Source organism: Anopheles bellator, chromosome 2, assembly GCF_943735745.2.
Source record: "Anopheles bellator chromosome 2, idAnoBellAS_SP24_06.2, whole genome shotgun sequence".
Lineage (NCBI taxonomy): Eukaryota > Metazoa > Arthropoda > Insecta > Diptera > Culicidae > Anopheles > Anopheles bellator.
Genome location: NC_071286.1, coordinates 47,963,048 through 47,984,628, shown reverse-complemented (window position 1 = coordinate 47,984,628; position 21,581 = coordinate 47,963,048). Strand labels below are relative to the sequence as shown.

The window sequence follows — 21,581 nt, the reverse complement described above, 5'->3', positions numbered from 1 at the left end:
TTAAATGATTCTTCTATCGGCGCTGCGGTTACGGTTGGAGCTTCCGAACAGCAACCGAACCAGTTGTAGCATCGTAGCATCGAAGTGGGTTCGCTCATGGTTCGCGCCGAAGTTCGCTCCCGGTAGCAAGGTCGACGCACCAAAGCCTCGAATGCAAAGAGAAAAAGGATAACAATACCGCATCGAGCCATCGTCCTGGTTCTATGGCTCATGGCTCCAGAATGTGGTACCGGTGCAAATTTCGAGTGCTCGGTTTTAAGCCTTCGCGGAGAGCACTATTTTCGCGCTGCGGACGTAGAACGCTGAGAATGGCGCTCGGGGAGACGGTTATCTGGTCCAGTGTCCACAGCTGACCGAACCTGGGAATATGCACTCGTTCGTTCGTTCGTGCGTTCGTACTCTCATTCTCTCTTCTCCGGGTTGTAGCTATTCAACATACTCTGCTAAACGTTGCTGCGTTGATAGCTTCTTTTTCCGTCGCTCCTATCAAATGATTGCCGCACCTATAAAAGCTGCCTACGGTTCGTCGGGAGCCTGTATTCGTTTTGTGCCTAGCAAACGATTTGTATAGTTCTGCACTTCTTCTACGTTAGCGCTCCTCCCAAGCATATTTCACTGTCCTGCGTCTTAAAGTTCTAATATTCTGTGCGTTTGGCTGTGCGTTTTGTCTTGCCTGTGTACTACCTGTTCGCTTTGCCAAACTATTAACGTGATACAGTTCGGTTTCACTAACGTGTGGTATAATTGCGATCATTTTGCAGATCGAAGTGTTGCTTTCGTTGCCCTCTGTTTGCCGTATAAGCAAGCCATAGTGTAATTGTTTTCTTCGCCAGCCAACAGTCCTTAAACGAACTTTTCGTCCATAAAGATCAGGTGCGTTTTTAAGCTGTTCAATTGACTCTAGTTGTATTCCGGAGTAATGGTTAGTGAGTGAGATAGTTGTTGGTGTTTATCGTTGTTGCAAGGCGATCGTTCGTTCAACTCTCGTAGAACTTGTGTAGTCAGCCTTCCCGTTGCTAAGAATCTGGTTTATTTCTAAATATCGGGAATTATTCTAATGTTGCTCTATTTCAAACAAGATGCGTGAAACATTTTACTGACAATTTTCCGAGTTTACGTTTTGTATTTAAAAGGCCAATGCGAAACATAAAATAAAAATCATGGGAGAAATGCTTTCTGTATGTTTTTAACATTATGGTTTTGGAAACAATACTGAGGCAACATATTCATTCACTGATAATAATATTTATAGGAATGAATTAATGTAGGATTATCAGTACATTAAGGAAGCCTTTATCAGTCTGAACGAACTAGGATTCCGTAATATGACCTGTGTAGCAGGGTACTAGGCGTCTCCATGAAATGCTGATCAAACCACGAGATTTTGCCGCAAGAGCTAATTTATGCGTTCCTGTACTACGGCGTTAATTGATGTTGTTCGTAGAGCTGTAGCAGTTGAACGAGATTTTTCGATATGAACTAATGACAGAAATTTCTTACGAGTGGGGAAGCAATTCTTCTTCTTTGACACTCTACCGTGATAAGGGATTCTTCTTCTTATCCTGTAAGTATAAGCCCGGACGGTCTTGGCCTGCAACAGAGACAATGTTAATCTTTGCTGCGTACTGTAACGTTGAGTCTTTACGGTCGGTGTTATTGGCCCCGTGCCAATCCTTCGGTCACGCTAGTCTGAAGAATCGAACCCAGGGCAGCTGCACGACAAAGACGAGCGCTGCCGACTACTGTACCAACGCGGGTTGGTACATCTTTTGTGGATATACTAACGCGCGCTAAAACAGTGTTAGTATTAATATAGTGGTAGCAGACGAAGTGAACGTCTCACGAGGCCGTCTAAAATGTCGAATTATTCAACTGTTTTTTAAAATTTTAACGAAACCATTGGATTTGCAAAAAAAACAAAAGCAACAGAAATATCCTCACAGCCACACTTAAAGATGCTGTTAAAGAGAATTTAGAGGAAAAGTAACACCACACCAAACAGAACGGAGAGCGACAGGTGAAATGATGCTTTGAATACCATACCAGAATAGAAACACAAACGAAAACAATTGCTAGGTGTCCGTGGCTATTTGAACACGATAAAAGAAAATGCATCTGCACCTCTTATATGAAAAACTTAAATGAAAGAACTTGGAAAGAACTGGAAAGCTTTGATGAACATTTGGTAATTCATGCAGTTTTGCTCATGCCTTCTTACATTAACATAAACAATAATTTATGTAATAATTAAGTTAGATTATTGTGAAAGGGGTTAATCTGTTTCGTGATAGATTACTGTGTGACAGTACACCTGGACCTGTCCAAAAAATGAAAGTAAATAAATTGTGAGGTATAAAACCATACCACTGCATAATGTGAAAAATAGGAAAGAATGAAGTTAGAGTTGTTGAGAGGCAACCTAGTTTGCGGTAATGGTGTTCTAAAAATCTATCCAATCAATGAAACTAAGCGGCGACCAAACGGTAATTTTATCATTTTCGTGTATAAATAGGTTATGGGTGGATTGCCAATTGATCGTAGGCAAATGTGAATTGCATAGCAATCCAAACAGGATCCATCGTATGTTTTGGCATTGGTACAACAATGAGACACGTTTCGGAGGACACCATTTTTCATTTTAGATAGATTGTGTGCCTTCTCATAGCTAAATTGAACGACGGTGGCCGTCTTTGGTTGGTCGTTAGATTGATATGATCAACACCAATTTGAGAGAGACACTGCTACAATAGTTCAATGGTACATGAATATATCAAGATGATAGAACAACCAAACCAAATAAAAATGATAAAATGTTGAAAATTATTTATTAATTCTGAAATCAACATACACTTTGCTATCAATTTTCTATTTGCTATTAAAGCTATCACAGATTAAAATTGTATGACTCAACTTAGCTTAGCTAAACAAAAAAAATGATGGAGAATAATGAGTAAATTGACAATGGGAAAATTATAAGTTAACTACTTAATATAACTATCTATTACTACTTACGAATAGTTTATCCTCAGTGTATTTGATATTCATATGATTCAATGTTTGTTGAAAAAAATCCTTACAATTTCCTAAATCACTTGAACTTAGCCCCTGCGTTATTTAGAGCGGCTTTTCCACCCAGCTGAGATGTGCCTCGAATCGGAAATCGATGATGAAATGAATCATAAGGTTCAAATAATCCCCTAGTACATAAAACAATCTGAACTCACCGTACATTTAAATCATCATAACGGCAAACCAATCCTGAATCTTGTCATGCTAATAGCATTGTCACTGTAAATATTCGCTTTAACGCTCATCAATTAGCTTTCCGGATTTTTTCAAGATACGAATTTATTTTTGTTTTGGTGGTTTTAAGTTGGGATGTCAGTTTTCTTGTTTTCGCCGTAAGACAGTCTCTTTTCAATGTAGCGCGATTAGCTATCGCGCGCCTTGATTCCTTGCAGCGGAATTTCGGTGATAAGAAGACTAATATGAAGATAATATCTTTCTCTGCTACTATGCTATCAGGAGCATGGAAAACCCCAAAAGTTGGCGTATTAATTGTATAGTGTTTAAGTTCGTGCGAAAGGAAGCCTTAACTCGATCCTTTTACCCTTATATTCTGTGGTCAGAAGATACTGTTAGCTACCGGCAGTTAGATACTGTTTAGTAGAATCAATCAGAAGTAGGTGTGGGACAGGTCACAACACGCCACATGGCCAGAAAGAAGTCGCTGAATGAGGGAATAGTAGACCCATCACACGTGGACTTGCTGGACGAAATGGCGTACATATTGATCCGTTACCGAAGCGATGTCCGAACATATGACGCACACCGTTCGGATGGACAAATTTAACCTGTTTGCCCGTGGCAGGTACACAAATCCGTTTGACACATTTTATACGCCGAAGAAAAAGGAGAACAACTGTAGGAATTTTGGCGTTCTCTATGAAGAGTAAAACTGAAGCATGGAAGGTAGTTGTTAGTGGCTGGAAGCCAAGTAGAATGATTTGGTGGGTAACTATGTTAGTGGTTTTGTGGGAACACCCTTTTATCACTTTTCTGTTTTTGCATAAACCAGCGCCTTGATGGTCATGCGAAAATTTACCCCTTTCCCTATTCATCATCAACTGAGCCTGAAATAGTTTCAAAAAGAATTGTGAAAAACTGCATACGAGGTGTGTTTTAAAAGTTCTGATAATTTTGTATTTATGCGAGCTATATGTTGCTACTCATGTCACTTGCTTATGGTGACTAGTTCGGCCTTTTTTAGTAATGAGGCAATTTTTGACAGCTTTTTGGTTAGACGTGTTTTGGCTCATTTTCGATTTTTGGCTACTCCGTGTGCGCCTCACCAGGCTCCGGTGGGCTGGTCATGTCATGAGAATGGCGGACGACGATCCAGTCAGCAAAGTTTCTTTTGGGCCAACCAGAATGAGCCCCGTTTGAGATGCTGGGAGTGGGAGCGGTGGAAAGAGTCTTTGATGCAGGTCAACAACGTTCGACCGGATAAGTAATTAAGTATGTTTCGACAACCCCCATCCATTCGACAGGTGTGAAACATTTTTTAGTAGCAATCAATAATTAATAAATCATTCAATAAATCAACAAACTCGGTTAGAATGTCTAGCACAGAGGACTCAAGAAAACAATAAAGGCAATAAAGACATTCGTGGAAACGCTCTTCGCACGTCGATGTTAGGATGATGTTCTGCACTAAATGGACGATGGCGACATCTTTTTCTCTGAGTAATCAAAATCGCAAATTGAATTTCATCTAATTGGCACTTCATTTGAATCTTAAAACCTAGAATATGCGAAATGCGAAATGAATATACACGTACGTACCATATTTGATTGAATAATACTCCCATTCCGTCTTCCGTCACCCTTCAACACCCGCGAGGCAATGGTAAACCAACGATGGCCACCCCTTCACAGACGGTGTTAAGAACGGAGAACGGGAAACCACAATGAACTAAATTTATCCATCTTATACTAATAGAATTTCTTTTGAAGAAATTCCAGAAACTGGCATTGATGATGGAGTTGCCAGTTTCTGGAATTTCCCCTATACTTATACCCCTATCAATCACCTTCACCTACAATTAGGAATTAGTAAATTTCATAAATATGGCACCGGCTTGATCTTCGAATATTTAAAAAAACCATTCGACTAAGACTAGTTCACATTCGTTGCAAACTAAGCTTATTGATAGGAAAGAAATATTAATGTCAACAAGTGACGAAAAAAGCTAGTAATGGGTCACTGAGTTGGTGAGGGGCAACCGCGCATCAAATTTGAGTTCCACGTCAGGTCGTTTGAAAAGTTAAATCGAGCAAGGACGCAATCGTGTCGGTGAGATAATACGGGAAGTCAAGATCTTAAGCGCAGAAATAACTTGAGTCTACGATGCTCTTCTGATCGTAGCCCAAGCTGAAGGCAGCGCGTTTACGTTTGATCCAACAATCAAATGATCGAACAGTAAAAGCAATTTCAATCCACATATTTTAAACAAAATTCAAAAATATGATCCTTTTAAGCCATTTAACATTGTCAATACTATATAGGATTTTTTTCTTTCCTTTTCTGTAGCTCTACAGGCGATCGCACTTCAGATATCACTAGAAACCTCAGCTTTTAACATGTCTCCTATCTCAGAATTCCGTAAAAAGAAGTTGTTGTATGTGTTCAACGTGTTCTTCGGTAAGTTGCGTCAATTGTTAGTTAAAATTGATTACATGTGCATTTCTTTGTATACGGTATTTAGACTACGTAAAAACTTTGGACAAGTCACTATGCTTTAGATCGCAGGTTATCGCATATTCCGTATAGTCTTATGTTGGATATCCTTGTTTTCTTACCATAAATACTGGTTTGAAAGTGTCTTCAACTACCACATGTACAAGCACTTCAGTATAGTTCAAACTTGTCTAAATTACACCAAACAGGATCGAGATTGAACTAATTCAAATCATTAAGTGATGTTATTAAACCAAAGTGCGTAGCATTTGCTAGTATCGTATTACTTTTACTCGTTTTAAAATACAACTCGATTAATAAGACTCGATTGCGAAATGAAAAATAAAAAGCCGAATTTAGCGGCATAAATCGGAACGGCCCCGTCCGTTCTTCTAAAAAAAAAAAAACTTTGCTGTGTGGTGCTAATGTTCAGTCCCTTTGGTTGTCTATTCGTTAACCGATAAGTTATTTGTAGCTTGCTACTTGTTTCGATTGGTTGACAATTCGTACTGTCTCTCCCTCCGTCCCCTCCATTGTGTTCGCTGTTTAAAAAGCTCATTCGCAGTGTATTTTATTCATACAAGTTAAATTATTTCGCAAACAAAATTTCACACCAATAGTAACAGCTAACAGAGTGTATAATTTGCATTTGTTTACTGTGGCAAATGAACCCGTTCCACTTGTTTGATAACGACGTTAATTATTGTTTTTATGTTTTACAGACGTCAACCAGAGTGGTGAAATCGATCGCAAGGACTTTGAATTGGCCATCAAGGTGAGTGAATCACAAACTTAATCTTCATTAAATTTCGTCCAAAGTTAACCGATTGGAATGTATGCGCCCCATTCCGTTTCTCTAAGATTAAAAAAAATCGATTGAAAATGAAAACACTCCTCATGTGGAAAAACTTTTGTATAAACTACTTCAACAACGGCTAAGTTTGTTGCTAGAATAACACAATGGCTAAAATCTTACTTTTGTGAAGAGTAGTATCTATTCGTTCTCACAGTTAATCATGTGTCAGAACATTTTTGGCCCTAGTTTCGCTTAAGAATATTTAGTAAGAAATAAACTGTATAGGCCGAAGGTATTGGCTTAGATCTTCTTTTTATTCCAAGAAATCCACTGCCTAATTGTAAGACCTTTTCACATCAGCGAACGTAAAGTTAAACTAATTAAAGAAACTTTATACCGTTACCGTTGGAAGCTGAGCGAAATTGACCATTTGACCGACCGCCTTTCTTTGCTTTAGAAAATCTGTGAACTTCGAGGATGGCCTGCCGGCAATCCGAAAAATGTTGAAACGCACGACAGTATGTTTAAGGTCTGGGAAGGACTACGCTCCAAGGCTGACAAGGACAACGATGGACAAGTAAGTGACTTGAGTGAGGTTAAGACTTCTTTACGATTTCAAAATAGCAAATGCATTATGTCCTTCTGTGATAATCTTTGGGCAGTCTCTGTGTCTATAACTTAACGGAAAATAATCTCAAAAAACATTCATCATAAAACTAGTGGATTCCCAAGCACGAAAACAATATACGGCTTTCTGTTAATTTCAAGCATTTATTATATTGTATTATAGGTAAAATACATAACATAATATATCCAATAAGCGATGCAAATTTGTCCCAGAATTGTCCAGCTAATTTGTTTTCTATTTGCGTTGAACGGATAAAGAAACTTTGATGGATGTACATCGGGTTTAATAACGATCATCGCCTCAAAACCCGAAACCGTGTTGGGATAAATCATTGGTCATGGTAGTAATTGGTATACATAGCTCAGCTTCGTAAATCGTATATCGTGCGTTATATACCAACGTGAAGTATTTTTGCAAACTTACTTCTTAATGCTTTCAAAATAAAATGAAGGGTGTGACGAAATCATTTGATTAATCGATTCTCTTTAATTGCACAGTCGAAAAAGAGATGTCTGTTAGTTGATTTGATTTTTGACAAGTAAAAGGCACCAGGAGTATTCAAGAGATACTTGTTATATACTACTTATAAATTTGAACAATGTAGTAGATCATTACGGAAATACTTTGTTACAGAAACTCTTGTAAAATGAATACACTGGAAAGGGTAAATAGTAATGTATTTACTTTCTATGCGATATTCCGAAGGGAATGGAAGGTTAATAATTATATCAAGGCTTCCATCCTGTCTTGCCAGATAGGATGAAAAAGTAGAAAACAGCGAGGAAATGCGAAATATGCAAGCCTGATAGATATTGGGGTTTGGTGGCGACCATCGTTCTTGACTGCAGATTGTTGGTGCTAGAATGTATCCTTGAGATGCACAACCCGTAAATTGAACATCCCGTGAATCTTCCTGTCGTAAAGTAAAATCATGTGCCATTTAGGCCACATCCGTGTTCTGGGCAGATGTAAGATGTAAGTCACTAGCTGCAGCTTCTCTTCCGTTATCTTTTCGCACACATCGAAACTACTTTTCCTTATGCGTTACACTTCTGGCTTCATTCGCTCCTGGTCTCCCGCACAATTGCGGTCCAATGTGGATTGATTGGAGCTAAAACGTTCTATATTGACTCCGATACTCTGTCTGTCTCGATGTTGAAGAAGGCTAATGCTCAGGCATGTGCAGCATCTAGTGATGCTTTGCTTGTGGTCACATCGGAAAAACGTTATGAAAGTGATTACTGAGAGTGAACAAGTTCACTTTGGATCGCTTTAAAAGACGAACGTTAGGCGATTATAGCTCAAAGTCTCTATAATACAAAAGGAAGAAAAAAAAATGCGGCATAGTTCTTTTCCTAGAAAACGTTATCTTTTCCCAGTCTGTTATAAGTAGTGAGAATCCTTTTGCAACGCAACGCTGTGATTATTCTGGGAGCAATGGGACTCTCGGTTCAATCTCTCGCATCAACATCTACCGTAGCAAAACCAGTAAATTTCAATAAAAGGATAATTGCAATAAAAATAAATTTAATGAAAGTCTTAATATTCAAAGTTGAAAAGTAAGATTAACATATTACAAAATGTGGCCTATACAAAACAAGGTTTAACAATTGGTTGCACTTTGTTTTGCAACACACTGTAAATTTTTCCTACAAATTTTGGGTTAGTATATAACAAAAAAACCAAAAATATGATGGCATCTACACAACGTAGTTTTACTTTTTCATTAAAAGTTCGTTCATCACAATGGTTTTGAGGAATAGCTAGAAGTTACTAGGGATTTGAAGAGTTTTAAAGGTGCGATTAGCTTTAATATTTTGCAATTATATAATTATGTGCAATTTAAAGATTCTCAGATTCGCCATGGGAAGAGAAAAAGAGAGAAGGATGGAATGCTTGCATTCAATCAGAAGCATTTGTTCTTTTTCGACACTAACGGTAAAACAACACTTTGTAAATTTGTCGCTGGTAAAACCGAGTTGGATTTGAGTTTCACTGGGAAAATGTATTTGACGCATTCTGCAAAACCCTTAACTTTTCGTGCTTTTTTCCAGTATTTTCACTAGCTTGTGGGTATGCTATGGTAGCGATTGATGGTGACTGGTTTGAGGGTAGCAGACGGTCCGACTGGCGACACAATACGAATGAGCGTTGGGAGCACTAGTAAACCTTATTGTAGCTGAACAATGAAGTATGGAGCATTGCCAGAAAAAAGATTCAATTAATGGTGTTCAGAAGTGGTTCTGTGATGTCGACACGTAGGAAAAGGATGTGTGAGGTCAAAGGATGTATGTGCGTGTTCTGTTTAAAGATGGCGGTGCTTAAAGATTACAGAACCAGTGGACAACATGAGACGTAGTTTCTATGGCGAAAAGCCTAAGGCTATGAGCCTTCCGCTGTATCCGGGTGTGATAATTTTCAGGCATGTAGAATTTTGCGCAATGCGAGTCGCATAAATTTTGTTACTCTTGGCATCACAGCAAGAGAAGATGATAATTGAGCCAAATTAGAATTTGGTTTCAATTAATATGGACAATGTTAACGTCAAGACTTGTAATTCTTATTATGTTTTAATTTTTCATCGATCTAACAATCAGATCGGTTGTAGAATCGGATTATGCGAAAGATGTCAGAGCGAACCCTGACACTGCATCAAGTTAAGCGTAAAACTTAATGTGCTTAATACGGCTTCGCCCGTTGTAATGATACAAAAATAACGTTCTAATGATAAACAAAAATGAAACGTGTTATTCTATTGTTACTAGACATTCTACTGGCACTACGGAATATTATGTGAAATTAAATTTTTTGCATTAGTTCAGTTTCAATTATTACTGTTGAAAATGTGCTATGCTTGATATGCTGCTAATTCTGTTCAGTCGGTAGCAGTTTGAATATTGAGTGCTGAACATGGTGGATTTTGATACACATGAATCCTAATAACCGTTAAAAAGTTGAGTCCCTTAAGTCTTTATCTACGCTAAAATCACGCAAGTTAACGATAGTCACTAAATGTGGATTCTTTTACCCGTCACAGGTCTCCGTAGACGAGTGGTGCAATATGTGGGATGCGTACGCAAAAGACCCAAGTACGGTTATGGATTGGCAGCTGAGGTGAGTATTTTACTTACATTAAATAATGTCGCTACATTTGTTTTCATCTACTACTGTAAACTTCTAGCATAAAAAAATGACTCTGGTCTGTCAGTAAAAAGGCAATATAACGCAACTTATTGGGAAATATTACATTGTCCTGTTACCATTAAGCCGGATCAGACAGAAATAGGAACACCAAAAATGTTCACTCTCAATTTATCATCAATCAAATTGCATTTTAAGAAGTAAATTCAGGATATGGGTTTTTTAATCTTAGAAGAACGGGTCGGGTCGTATTTATTCAGGAGATGGGGGTCTATTAATATCATCACCTGTTCCTACATCTGCCTTAGAGTTTAATGTTTGAAGATGGTTGATGGAAAAAAGTTGGTTTCAAATAAACAAAAGCCTACAAAATGATTTTGAGCCTCTTCGACGACTCCATAGTCGGGCTTCCTAAGTTTTCGATCCGGAATTGAGTTATGTCTATAAACTGTCCATTAGTAATGGAAGAGATCCACGAGTGTATGTGTTCATTTACAATTTACTATACGAAACGTTTTCCGCGACCACAGAGTATTTGTATTGCTTTCATCAAGCTAGCTTGTTCATTTATTTTCTTTTTTCTCACTTTTTTCTTAACAATCTCAAGATACATGAACTTCATGTTCGACCTGGAGGATGCCTCGCATGACGGTACCATCGATGGTGACGAATTTTCTATCGTTTGCTCGAGCTACGGTGTAGACAAGAATGAGTGCCAAGAGGCATTTAAAAAGATGTCCAAAGTAAGTGTATCCCATAGAAAAGTGGAAAGTTTAATCACCCATTTCATTGTTGATGAAAGCATAACGGATAATTGATTTCGTGTTATCAGTTTCAAGAAATATCTTTCGTAATACCAATCGCTTCTACGATACCTTCTTCGACAAGATTCCCTTCAGACAAACGCAGGAGATAATTTTTTATTAATGGTGCAACAGTGACCAATTTGGACGGAAAACCAATCAAATTGAGACTGCTGACCTTCAACAAAAGAAGAATAGTAGTCTTACCATAAATTTATATTATTTCATCTTGTCCAGAATTATGCCAAATAACAAACAATACCTTTTGTCAAATGCTTTCAACAGATTATTTGTTTCGTTTTTATTTAATTGCCTTGGTTTTTTTCAATTAAATATCTCAAACGAATATGAATATTTGCGAACCAAAATCTCGGTTTAAATGTTCTAAACTAACGAAAACTATAGTATTCTGTTCTGTCACATACTTTAATGGTTATCAAGTTATTTTATTTAGTTTTCTTATTTGAAAAAATAGACAGAAAATATAATATTAAACCTTTCATAGCGGGGGATAGCTTCTTAAACCGAAATATTTTGGGAGGTTTCACAGCGATTGCATATTTCGCACATTGCCAGTTTTTTGCGTTTTAGCATAAACGTAGATTCAATCTCTTCAATACGATTAAAAACAACTATATAGGTCACATGGGAAGGACGTGCAGCTTTAAGCTGCGCTGGCAAATGGCATAGAGCCAACGATTTTCGACCTTGCTTGATAGCTGCAAAATCCGATGGTGTATTCTCGGAATAACCGTATAGTTGCTTGAAATAAACTAAAATGGGTTTAGACTTTATTAAAAAAAGAAACGTTGTGATTGGTACCGTAACAAGTATTGTTGAACAAGGTGTTATATAGAACTGAATGATGGGAAGATCAGATAGAGGTGGAATATAGGTGAGAGTTGGAAATGTGAAGGTTGTGAAATAGCTAAGCTTAGTGCGCTTGCTGTTTTGTTAAATACAAAGCATATGAATAGATCAAGGAAAGCTTATGGTTAGACATTATTTACTGCAATAATTAAACCCTTTTTCACCACATAGCACTATAATATATTTAAATATGTTCAATTTAGGGAGCTGTTGAGGTCAATCGTGATGAATTCGCCGAATTGTGGCGCGAATACTTCTCTTCGGACGACCCAGCTTCACCGGGAAATTTCATCTTCGGCAAAACTTCATTTTAACGCAGCTGTCATATGTAATAAAGATGACGATTACTGGTTATGGTGATTATGGTGAAACAACATCGTCAGTTTTAGTTACAGGCACTAGAAATAGCTCTCCTTCTAACGCTGTATTTTACTTGTTATTCTCTGTTAGTGTTTTTTTGTTGTTGTTGGGCAAGAACAACATACAATAACAAAATAAAAAAACGATCGTAACAAAAAAAAACAAAGAAGACAAAGAAGACGTAAAATGAAAACTACCTAGTCAAACTACCTGTTGATACACGATTGAAATTGTCAATGCTATTTACTTGAACCCAAAATAAAGATTATATCTTACAATTCCAATCATTTTTTCTTGGGCTGTACGAGAAAAATGTTTTATTTTACCTCCAAATTTACCATTAATATCAATTTCAAACATGCATCATGAATCAATGATGAATCGGTGTAAGTTATGGAAAGGAATGAATTTTGAGAAATACTGCTTGATTTGAATGCAATTTACTTCGCCTCATTTTCTGGTGCATTTATTGTCTCGAGAACATTCGAACCGGTAACACGGTACAAAACGGTACAACATTTTTTGAAATAATTCTTCGTATAGGAAAACTGAATTGCAAAAGGGCATTTTCTAGTAAGATTCAAGTCCTTTCAGTCAATCTCAACAAAACGATCAAAACTACAAGGTACCAGCACTGGCAAAGAGAACTTTCCTCTACATTTTTTGCAGTCTTGGGTTATCAAGGGTGAAACATTTAGCAAACAATTTAAAACATTTTCAATTGTCTTATGATAGCAAAGATGATACGATAATGTTGGTACTTTACACTGATTCCTGTTTGGTTTTTCACACTGTCGCTATTGATGAAATGTGTATCTTTGACATTGCTTAATAACAATTTAAACAAAACATGATTAAGACATTATTGATTAGCCAAATGGAAACTCGTACAACCCGAAGAAAATATGTTTGTTCAATGATATCAATGCCAAACAGCATCAGGAAACCTACAACGTTTGCTTTCGTTTCCTCGTTCGGAATAATATCATCGGCTTACACACAAAAATGGATCCACTGACATGAAAGGTCTCTACCTCCTTTTCTTCAGACGCTACGGTAGCATTCCAATAATTTTTAGGGGGTTATAAGTAAATTATATGAATAATTTTATTATCTGTGTGCATGATACTTATCTATCAAAAACGTGATGAAAGATTAAGATACATGAAAACTCAGATCATCTCTATATCAAATGCAAACCCAAAAAATGTGTGAGATCTGATTGAGATGTGGTGTTTCATGTTAATATCAGTAGCATCGCTTGCATAAGTGAATTACGAAAGGTTAATGGTTGTTTGTCGGCGTGAAAAAAGGAATGCCTGAAAAGTATGTTAAAAATTTGCCTTATTTTTTTCCTGTAGTTGCCATTGTTTTACTTATCTTGACCACGCGATGAAGTGCTGTTGTTTCAATATCACATTTTTTTATATCATTCTTATATCAGCTTTCATATAAATGCATAAACCTTGGCAAGACTACTTATTACACAAATAAATTTTTTTTTTTTGGTTTCATGAAAATGTTTTTTCGACAAACAAAACAAACCATATTAACCGCTATTTTAATTTATGTGTAAATGCTGTGGAACAGGATTTACATCATCCGCTATCGATGAAACTCTGAGCGTATATCTGAGCCCATCCCATTCAAATACCAAGAAATGATGGACAGGCGATCTTTTGAAAAATGATATCATATTATCTCAAGAAATACGTCTGTTTTAAAAAAAAAAAACTAAGCCAATATGAACACATGATAAAATGAATAAAACTAACAGCAATAAGCGTTGTTTACGTTTTCTTGCATAGTTAGGGTCGTTTGTGTTTCTCACTGTTCCTCACTGTTCCTTTTTTAGAAAACTTTTCCAACTTTAATGCATTTCATTAGATAAACGAAAAATACAAAAATTAGCATATAACTTGTTTAATATTTACAGAATAGATAAATTGAATGCAAATTTACCTAATTCGAATATATGAACTGTTATCGTATGAAGAAGCAGTTAAACTTCAAATTTGCTATGAAATTTTATCTGTTCTGAAATAGATTTGTTACGATGGATGTTACAAATCCTTGACGTTTTTGGGAATGCAGAAGAAATTTATATACAATTATAAAAGAATTGAAATAGAATATCTTAATGAAGGTCTAAAAGTAAGGCTAAGAATACTAACCAAATGTAATAAATACAACTATTTAGTCGAGTTGGAAGAGACTTAGCAGTCATTATGAAGTGTCAATTAAAATTTCAACTAGCAATGAAATGTCATTGGTCAGAAGCAACAACAACATCACCAAACCTAAATCTACTTCTCTTGGAAATGCACAAACTGAAAGTTATCCCTTGCTCTGTTATATTTTAGTCCAGGTTGTCTTTCCATTCTTTAACATGGACTATGATAAGAAAATAGACTAAGTGCGAACGATAACTGCAAAACACCAGATTTATATCTGCTGCCAAGATGTTTACGTAAAGATTATTTGCAATTGAAAAGAACTTCACGATTTCAGCATTCACACTCTTGTGCAAAATGGTTTGATTCCTTAAAACCTAAAACTATAACACGAAATACTTCAAAATGTTCCAAACCCTTGTGAAATGGCTGTTTAGAAACAAATTTAAAACAAATAGCGATGAATAAAAAGTATCTTTATTAATGCTGGATGTTACCACAAATAAGACGACCGATATTAATTTATCAAATAATTCGGGCTTTAACAACAAAATAAAAATTCAAAAAATTTAATTAAAAAACAATGCAAACATATGGGGTGTTTTAAAATGTGACGATTATCCGAAAGCTACAAATTACAGTGATATAGCGTTGTGTTTCGGATTTATTGAAACAAACTTATCTAGTGGCTCACTCTGAGACGGTGATCGGTATTGCATTACGGGCGTCTAGCTGTCATTTTTGACCAAGTTCCAAGGATAAGCTCTCTATAGGTTTCAGAAACGTATTTCTTTCTTAAACATATACCACTGTGCAACATAAATATCGCTACTGGTGCTAGTGCTATGGCAATATATCCGTTAACAACGCCTCAGATGACGAGTATAAAGACGTTTCTGTGATGTGGTTATGCTTGAAGTCATAGAGAACATGTAGTGAATGGGAAAAAGTGTCGAAAGTCGAATAGAAATAAGAAATGGCAGATTCGGCTTAACCATTTCATATCACATTCGGGAAACTAAGCCAGGGAATGCCCGTGGCAGTCAAGTCAAATCATAGTAGAAACAATCATGGAGTTTCTGTTGCATGGCGGAGACCCGGCACGCATAAGCGAGTAATGAAACCAAATGCTAAAGGTACAAATTCTCTGACGGAAACTTTTTAAGTGTTACTTTCGTCGACGTTAGCTCTCGCAAACTTTTCCGCAAATGCAAATCAGCAATAATTAATTAGTTAAGCATTGCTTTTGGATAATTAATTCGTGTTGTGTTGGTCCTATCGCCTCAACAGTGAAAACCGAACCGTCTTAGTGGAATTCTTTTTCTTTATTTACGAGCAGTTGAGTAATTTGATATAATAATCGGCTGTACCATTGCGATACTATCATCCGCTAACCTTCCATTATCTACATCTTACCTATTGTCAATTTTTATCTGCTGTCTGTCTAATTGACTAAACCGGATACATCATCTAGCAGATCCTACTAATGAACTGCACCATTTTACAAACTTTGTGCAATTGTAGTGTCATTTAGTTTTGCATTGTGCCTGGTTTGCTACATTCTACGTCCCCTACGGAGCATGTTCGTCTTGCTCCAACCAGAGCGCTTGTCCACTTTCTTTTGCATACAGTGTTCCTTTCGATTTCATTATTAACGATAAACGATTTTAACAGCGTCACGTGTCTTTAGTAACGGCCTATTGATGTAACTTTTTTAACCGATCCCCCAAGCGCTACTCACGACAAGCAAGCATGACAAACTACGACCACTACAAGAAACCCGTGTAAATGATTAAGCTAACGGCAAGCAGCGGCCAAAAAAAATCCTCGTCGTGCACGCTTGATAGAGTGCAAAAACCCATTTGTCATGCAATTCCATCTAAGACCTATGAACAGCTGTTTTGGTTACCAATTTCACCTCCATGATGATTCAATGTATTTGTGCGATTCTTCACAATGCACCATAATAGTTTCTGTGTACATTTACTTAATAAAACTGTTGATCGAGCCGCAATCGAGGCACATCGAACTGTCCCGATTTATCCCTTTCAATGTCGCAATGTTAACTGCTTCGAACTGTCGTATCGAAGCAAATAAAAACTTATTATAATACTGGCACTTTTAAAAGGGGCACATTTAATAAGCAGTTTTTAAACATCCAAGAATCGAACATTTTCAGACCATCTATGGTTGAAGAAATTGTGTTTTATTCATCACTTGATTCTTGAAAGAAATTCGATAAGGTGGAGATCCTTAGTTTTCTTTAACGAAAATGAATATTCATGCATCTGCCGGTTTTAGCGGTTCAGTCAAGGTTTAGTAGTTACGATTGAGTAGAAATATCACACTCCAAAATGTATGACACTGTTTGTGCTACGGTGTGTGTTGTAAACCATTTTTTGTATTTTCTCTAGTTCCGAAAAAAACGACGTGTTAGCTATAAACCGCAGACGCGTCAAATAAAATCGCCGGGAAGTTTGCCAGAAGCTGCATGGGAGCTCACTAAAATCGCAACCACAAGCCTACCAAAAACTCGGAGCTGGGAAACATCGGAGCAGTAGAAAGGCAAACCCGCCGACGGCATGCAACTTCCTTACTCATGACTTCACCGGCAGAGACTCGCAGATGTGAACGGAAGCTGCGGAAGAGTAAAAGACAGATTCATTGAAGTAGAGAGTGAGTGAGCAGCAACAAGTAAACATGGTCGGTGGTCGGTGGGCCGGTGGTAGGTAGTCAGTAGGTTGTCGTTCATCGCCGCACGATGGTGGCGGAATCAACGGTTGCCGATGGCCTCGGTAGCGGCTCACTTCGTATCCGTCAGTCAGTTTGTGCCCGTCAATAGCAAAACAAACGGAAACCGCATGCTCCCATTGTGAATAGTTTCGTTAGGTGTAGTTATGGTTTTCATACTGCTTAGTATGCAGTTCTCTGTGATATGCTTACCGGTATTTATCTAACAAACTGCTTCAACCGCCCGGGAGCCAGTGAGAGATCGCGAACCGGAAGTGTATTGCCGATTGCAACTTAGTGATTGAGTGACGAAGTGACGAAGTTCCGGTCTGGTTCCCAACTACTGCGCGTAATCGTACAATTCGCTCTTCATTGTGTTCACATATCCGTGCGTAGATTTTCGCGCTTAAAGTGTTACTTCGGTTTTCGAATGACAAGGTAAACCTCCCAAACCTATTGTCGAATTCGCCAATGTGAGCGGCGTATTTGAATTCAGTTCGGAGCAGATTGTAATACGAAAGTATCTTCCAATTTATTTGCTGTTTTCTATCTAGATGGTGCAATTGTGGTTTTTTGAGTTTTATCTTATCGGTCCATCACATCATAAAAATGAGGTATTTAGGTGGAAACTAAGTTTTACCTAGCGTGTTTGTTTGACGCTAGATACAATTTTATCTTGACCTCTACACTTATCTCCGAAATATCTTTATTAATGGCGTGCATATCTTTGTCTGGAAAATTTACCAAGTTTTGGCGTGCCACAGGAAGTAGAATAGCTCCGTTACAACATCAAACAGACCTGTTTGGGGCTGAAACTGAAAAATGAGTTGCTTAGATTGTTAAAATGTGATTTTAAAACGATACTTTATTACGATAGTTCGAAAGATACAAATTTACAAATAGAAATATCTGAGCCGTACTCCGTAAACCGCGAAAATAAGTTGTTCAAATACTGTTCTTCATTGATCGAAAGCAAGATTAGAAGCGTTCATTGATATTAATCAAACGGTAAATGGTTTTCACAACTACATGAGGACACTGGATTTAGCCAGTGAGGCTATCAAACTTATAATAGCAAACCAGTGAGGTGTGCTCGTGACCGACTGTTGGTTTATTAAATTCTGAAGTCTTTGAAATCACAAAGAATATTTAAAGCAATCTGGGGCTATAACATTTATAATATTTTCGTAGCAGTTGAATGGGAACAATGATGGACACAGAAAAAAATGGCATTTCAAAGTCTATCGTTTGAGTTTGAGTATTGTTGAAAGTTTTAGTTGTAAACTCAAATGACATTTTTTAAATATACAAAAATAAATAACAAGTTTATCACTCACAGAAAAAATGTAAAAAGGAAAAAATGTGTACGATGTAGTACAAATTCAATTGTTAAATCGCTTAACATACTGAATTGAACATACTGAAATGAATTAAAAATAGTTACAGTTACACTGTAATGATTATTGTCATTACTGTGTCGGCTTAAAACTAAGACGTGCCTGATGCCACATAACTTTGGATTGACAAACATGGAAAGTATGTTCACCAAAAATGTAAATCTTCAATTCACTTTCAATTGTGCCCAACCCTTTGTGTTTTCGGTTCATCTGTCCATGTAGATATTTTTGCTTTTCATTACTTTCTGCTACTGTGCCATCTCAGCTATATTTTTTCTTACAATAAAGTAGCTGAATGTATACAGTATCCTGCTGGGACCGTCAATGAGTCGACAGATTGTGGAAACAATGGCCATCATCAAGTTCCTCACGAGTTCATCCCGGCTGTAGCGATTGGCCTGGCCGGTTAGTGTGCGCAACATCGTGGGTCATAAACTTCAACGGACGATTGGTTGCCTTGGGTGAAGAAAAATACATATAAGTTGATACAAGGCTTGGCGAACGTCGATGACGGACCGACATAGATCAATGAATGAATGAATGAGATATAAGAGTTGGCAGTAAATGCGAGAAAGTCTTGAAGATTATGTTTTTTCATCTCTCCATTATTCAATGGGTCACTGAGTAGCAAAAATGCACAATAGAACCATAATAGATTGCAATACAAGTGTTGCTCTCATGCAGCTCAATTTTTTTACCAAAAATGTTACTTTTCATATAACACATTTATTTGAAAAGATATGTGTCTCATGTAATCAATTTTAGGCAAGCTAATCTTGTTCCTTTTTGAAGTTTAATGTAAGGTAGCAGTAGGTTATGTTTGGAATGAAATAATTTTGTAGGTTATGTTTTGTTTACTTCAAATTAATGTTGTCTATTTTTCAATCATGCGGAACCGACGTGGCGAAATTCATTAGTTCGTTCGGAAATTCGTTCGTAGTTAACATTTAAGGATAATAGAGTAGCACACACAGTAGTAATAGAGTAAAAACCAACAACATAAACTGCATTGCATAACTTTCACGCATGTCCGACCACGCTTGTTTCGCCAAAATTCCTAACATACTGCAACAAATGTCGACTTCCGAGAACCGATTATCCAACCGAGAACTACAGAAGTGTGATTACGATGTTGCAGATGGTGTGTGAATTAATCGAAATTGTTTGCCTGGGTGATCCACGCCACTGTACAAATGTTTCGGAGGCGGTCGTCAGCCTGATTACGGGAGTGGATTAGGACATTGTCGAGACAGACCGACAGATAGACCGAGCGATCGAGATGGAGGAGGACAAACACCGACTAAAAGCCACAGTATGTAATGGGAAAGAAACCTGGGACTGTGACCAAAGGCGAGCAAATCATGACACATCCATGGAACGGCTAGAAGTAAAAGTGTAACGTTGAATCGAGTGAATTTAACTACGGATAGTAAAACCCGCTACTGACGCCGGACACCGGTCGGTCGAAGATGCCCCAATGATTAGCCACAGGTTCAAGTTTGGTTTTGTTCCGAGTGATAGACTAAACCCCAGATAGGCAGAGTGAACGAGATAGAGAGAGAGAAAAGAAGGGCGGAAAAGGGCAAGCGTAATGTTTTTCGATGAAGTGATTGTCTTTCTAACTTTCGCTTTCACTGTCAGATCGATTTCGTTCACCGGTAGTGGGTATGGGAAACATTGCCAATAATCGTGTTTACCACGTGAGACTCAGATGGTTCTCAAGTGAGAAAAACTGCTTTTCATTTCACTCACCTGTTGTCGACGTAACACCTTCCCTCACCTTCCGGAACAAAGTGTCAAAGTTCGTCTTGTTTCAAGCAAAACAACATCGGTTGTAATTTCTTCAGCGCCAATTTTGCAACTTCATAGTACACGGTTCCGTGGGTTCGCGTTATATACAAAAAAGAAAAGCTGTAAATCCCATTTCGGTACTTCATCGTCTGTACTGGAGCTTACCGACCGTAACGGTGCGAGCCGGACCGTAATTAAAATTCAATAATTCGCATCATACCACGTTTTACACTGTTCAACATGTGGATTATATTGATTGCCCGAAAGATACTAGTGGATAGTTTGCCAATGGGCCAAAGACACTGAAATGAACTGAGCCACGATTCCAGTGCAAATCACTAATCCTGGCCCGGTATCAGGCGATGCAATCGACGAATTTGCTGATAAAAGTAATTGATTTAGACATCATGCAAACAGTGAAAATGATTACGGCGAACGTTGGCCATTTCGCCGGTGGTTAATGCCGGTTCCCGACCAACACGCGCGCCACGACTGCTTATCGTTTTAAATACGAAACCGACAGACAACCGCCGAGAGCCCCCGCTTCATTACTATAATTCATTCGGGCAATTACTTCATATTCCGTTCCCAAATAATAGGTGCCTTTTGCCAGGGGATGCCGGTTGCCGGTTGGTCTTCAGATCTTCCTATCTAGACCATTACATCAAGCGAAATCATGACTGGAAAGCTTAAATATCTGCATCAACCATTTTATCATTAGAACGCTTCTCCGTGTCAATTTCTCTCTACTCCGTCCTGTTCTGTTCGCCTTTTGCTTGCTGCTCAGTTTTGTTACGGTTAGGCGACGTTGCCAAGCAAATTCAATTCAAGCTCACTTCTTATACTCTTTCATACTCTCAGCGATTTTGTGTGAAGGTATTGCAATTTAGAAAACCTGCATTCGTCGCGCAGAGAAAAGTGCAGTGAAAAGAAAATATTGCGGAGCGTATCGTGTAGACCGGTGTTCTTGATTGATGAAATATTCGTAAGCAATGGCCAAGTGTAAAGGCCCCTCTGGAAGCCCCAGCAAACATTGATGTGAAGATGTACTTCCGTGTTCCGTCACTGAATGCCGCCCCGGACGAACGGCACCGTCACGCGACTTGCAGTGTGCTACCTCGGGCTCCAGTTGCTTCCAGTGCTATCGAAAA

The 21,581-nt window shown here is 37.9% G+C and overlaps 1 protein-coding gene across 1 annotated transcript; it reads left to right on the top strand.

Moving 5' to 3' along the window:
* Positions 1–558: 558 nt before the first annotated feature.
* On the top strand, positions 559–12,500 carry LOC131211624 (calexcitin-1). Its single transcript, XM_058205181.1, has 7 exons — positions 559–873; positions 5,594–5,704; positions 6,463–6,515; positions 6,994–7,113; positions 10,202–10,278; positions 10,913–11,048; positions 12,182–12,500. Exons 2-7 carry the CDS (start codon positions 5,644–5,646, stop codon positions 12,290–12,292), a joined length of 558 nt encoding a protein of 185 aa, XP_058061164.1. The 5' UTR covers positions 559–873; positions 5,594–5,643; the 3' UTR covers positions 12,293–12,500.
* Positions 12,501–21,581: the final 9,081 nt, after the last annotated feature.

What these genes read in the sequence shown, in the direction of transcription:
- LOC131211624 (XM_058205181.1), top strand. Translation starts at nt 5,644, where the DNA reads ATGTCTCCTATCTCAGAATTCCGTAAAAAGAAGTTGTTGTATGTGTTC. An exon ending in ACTTTGAATTGGCCATCAAG is followed by an intron (nt 6,516 to 6,993) that starts GTGAGTGAATCA and finishes TCTTTGCTTTAG; the next exon opens with AAAATCTGTGAACTTCGAGG. An exon ending in ACAAGGACAACGATGGACAA is followed by an intron (nt 7,114 to 10,201) that starts GTAAGTGACTTG and finishes TACCCGTCACAG; the next exon opens with GTCTCCGTAGACGAGTGGTG.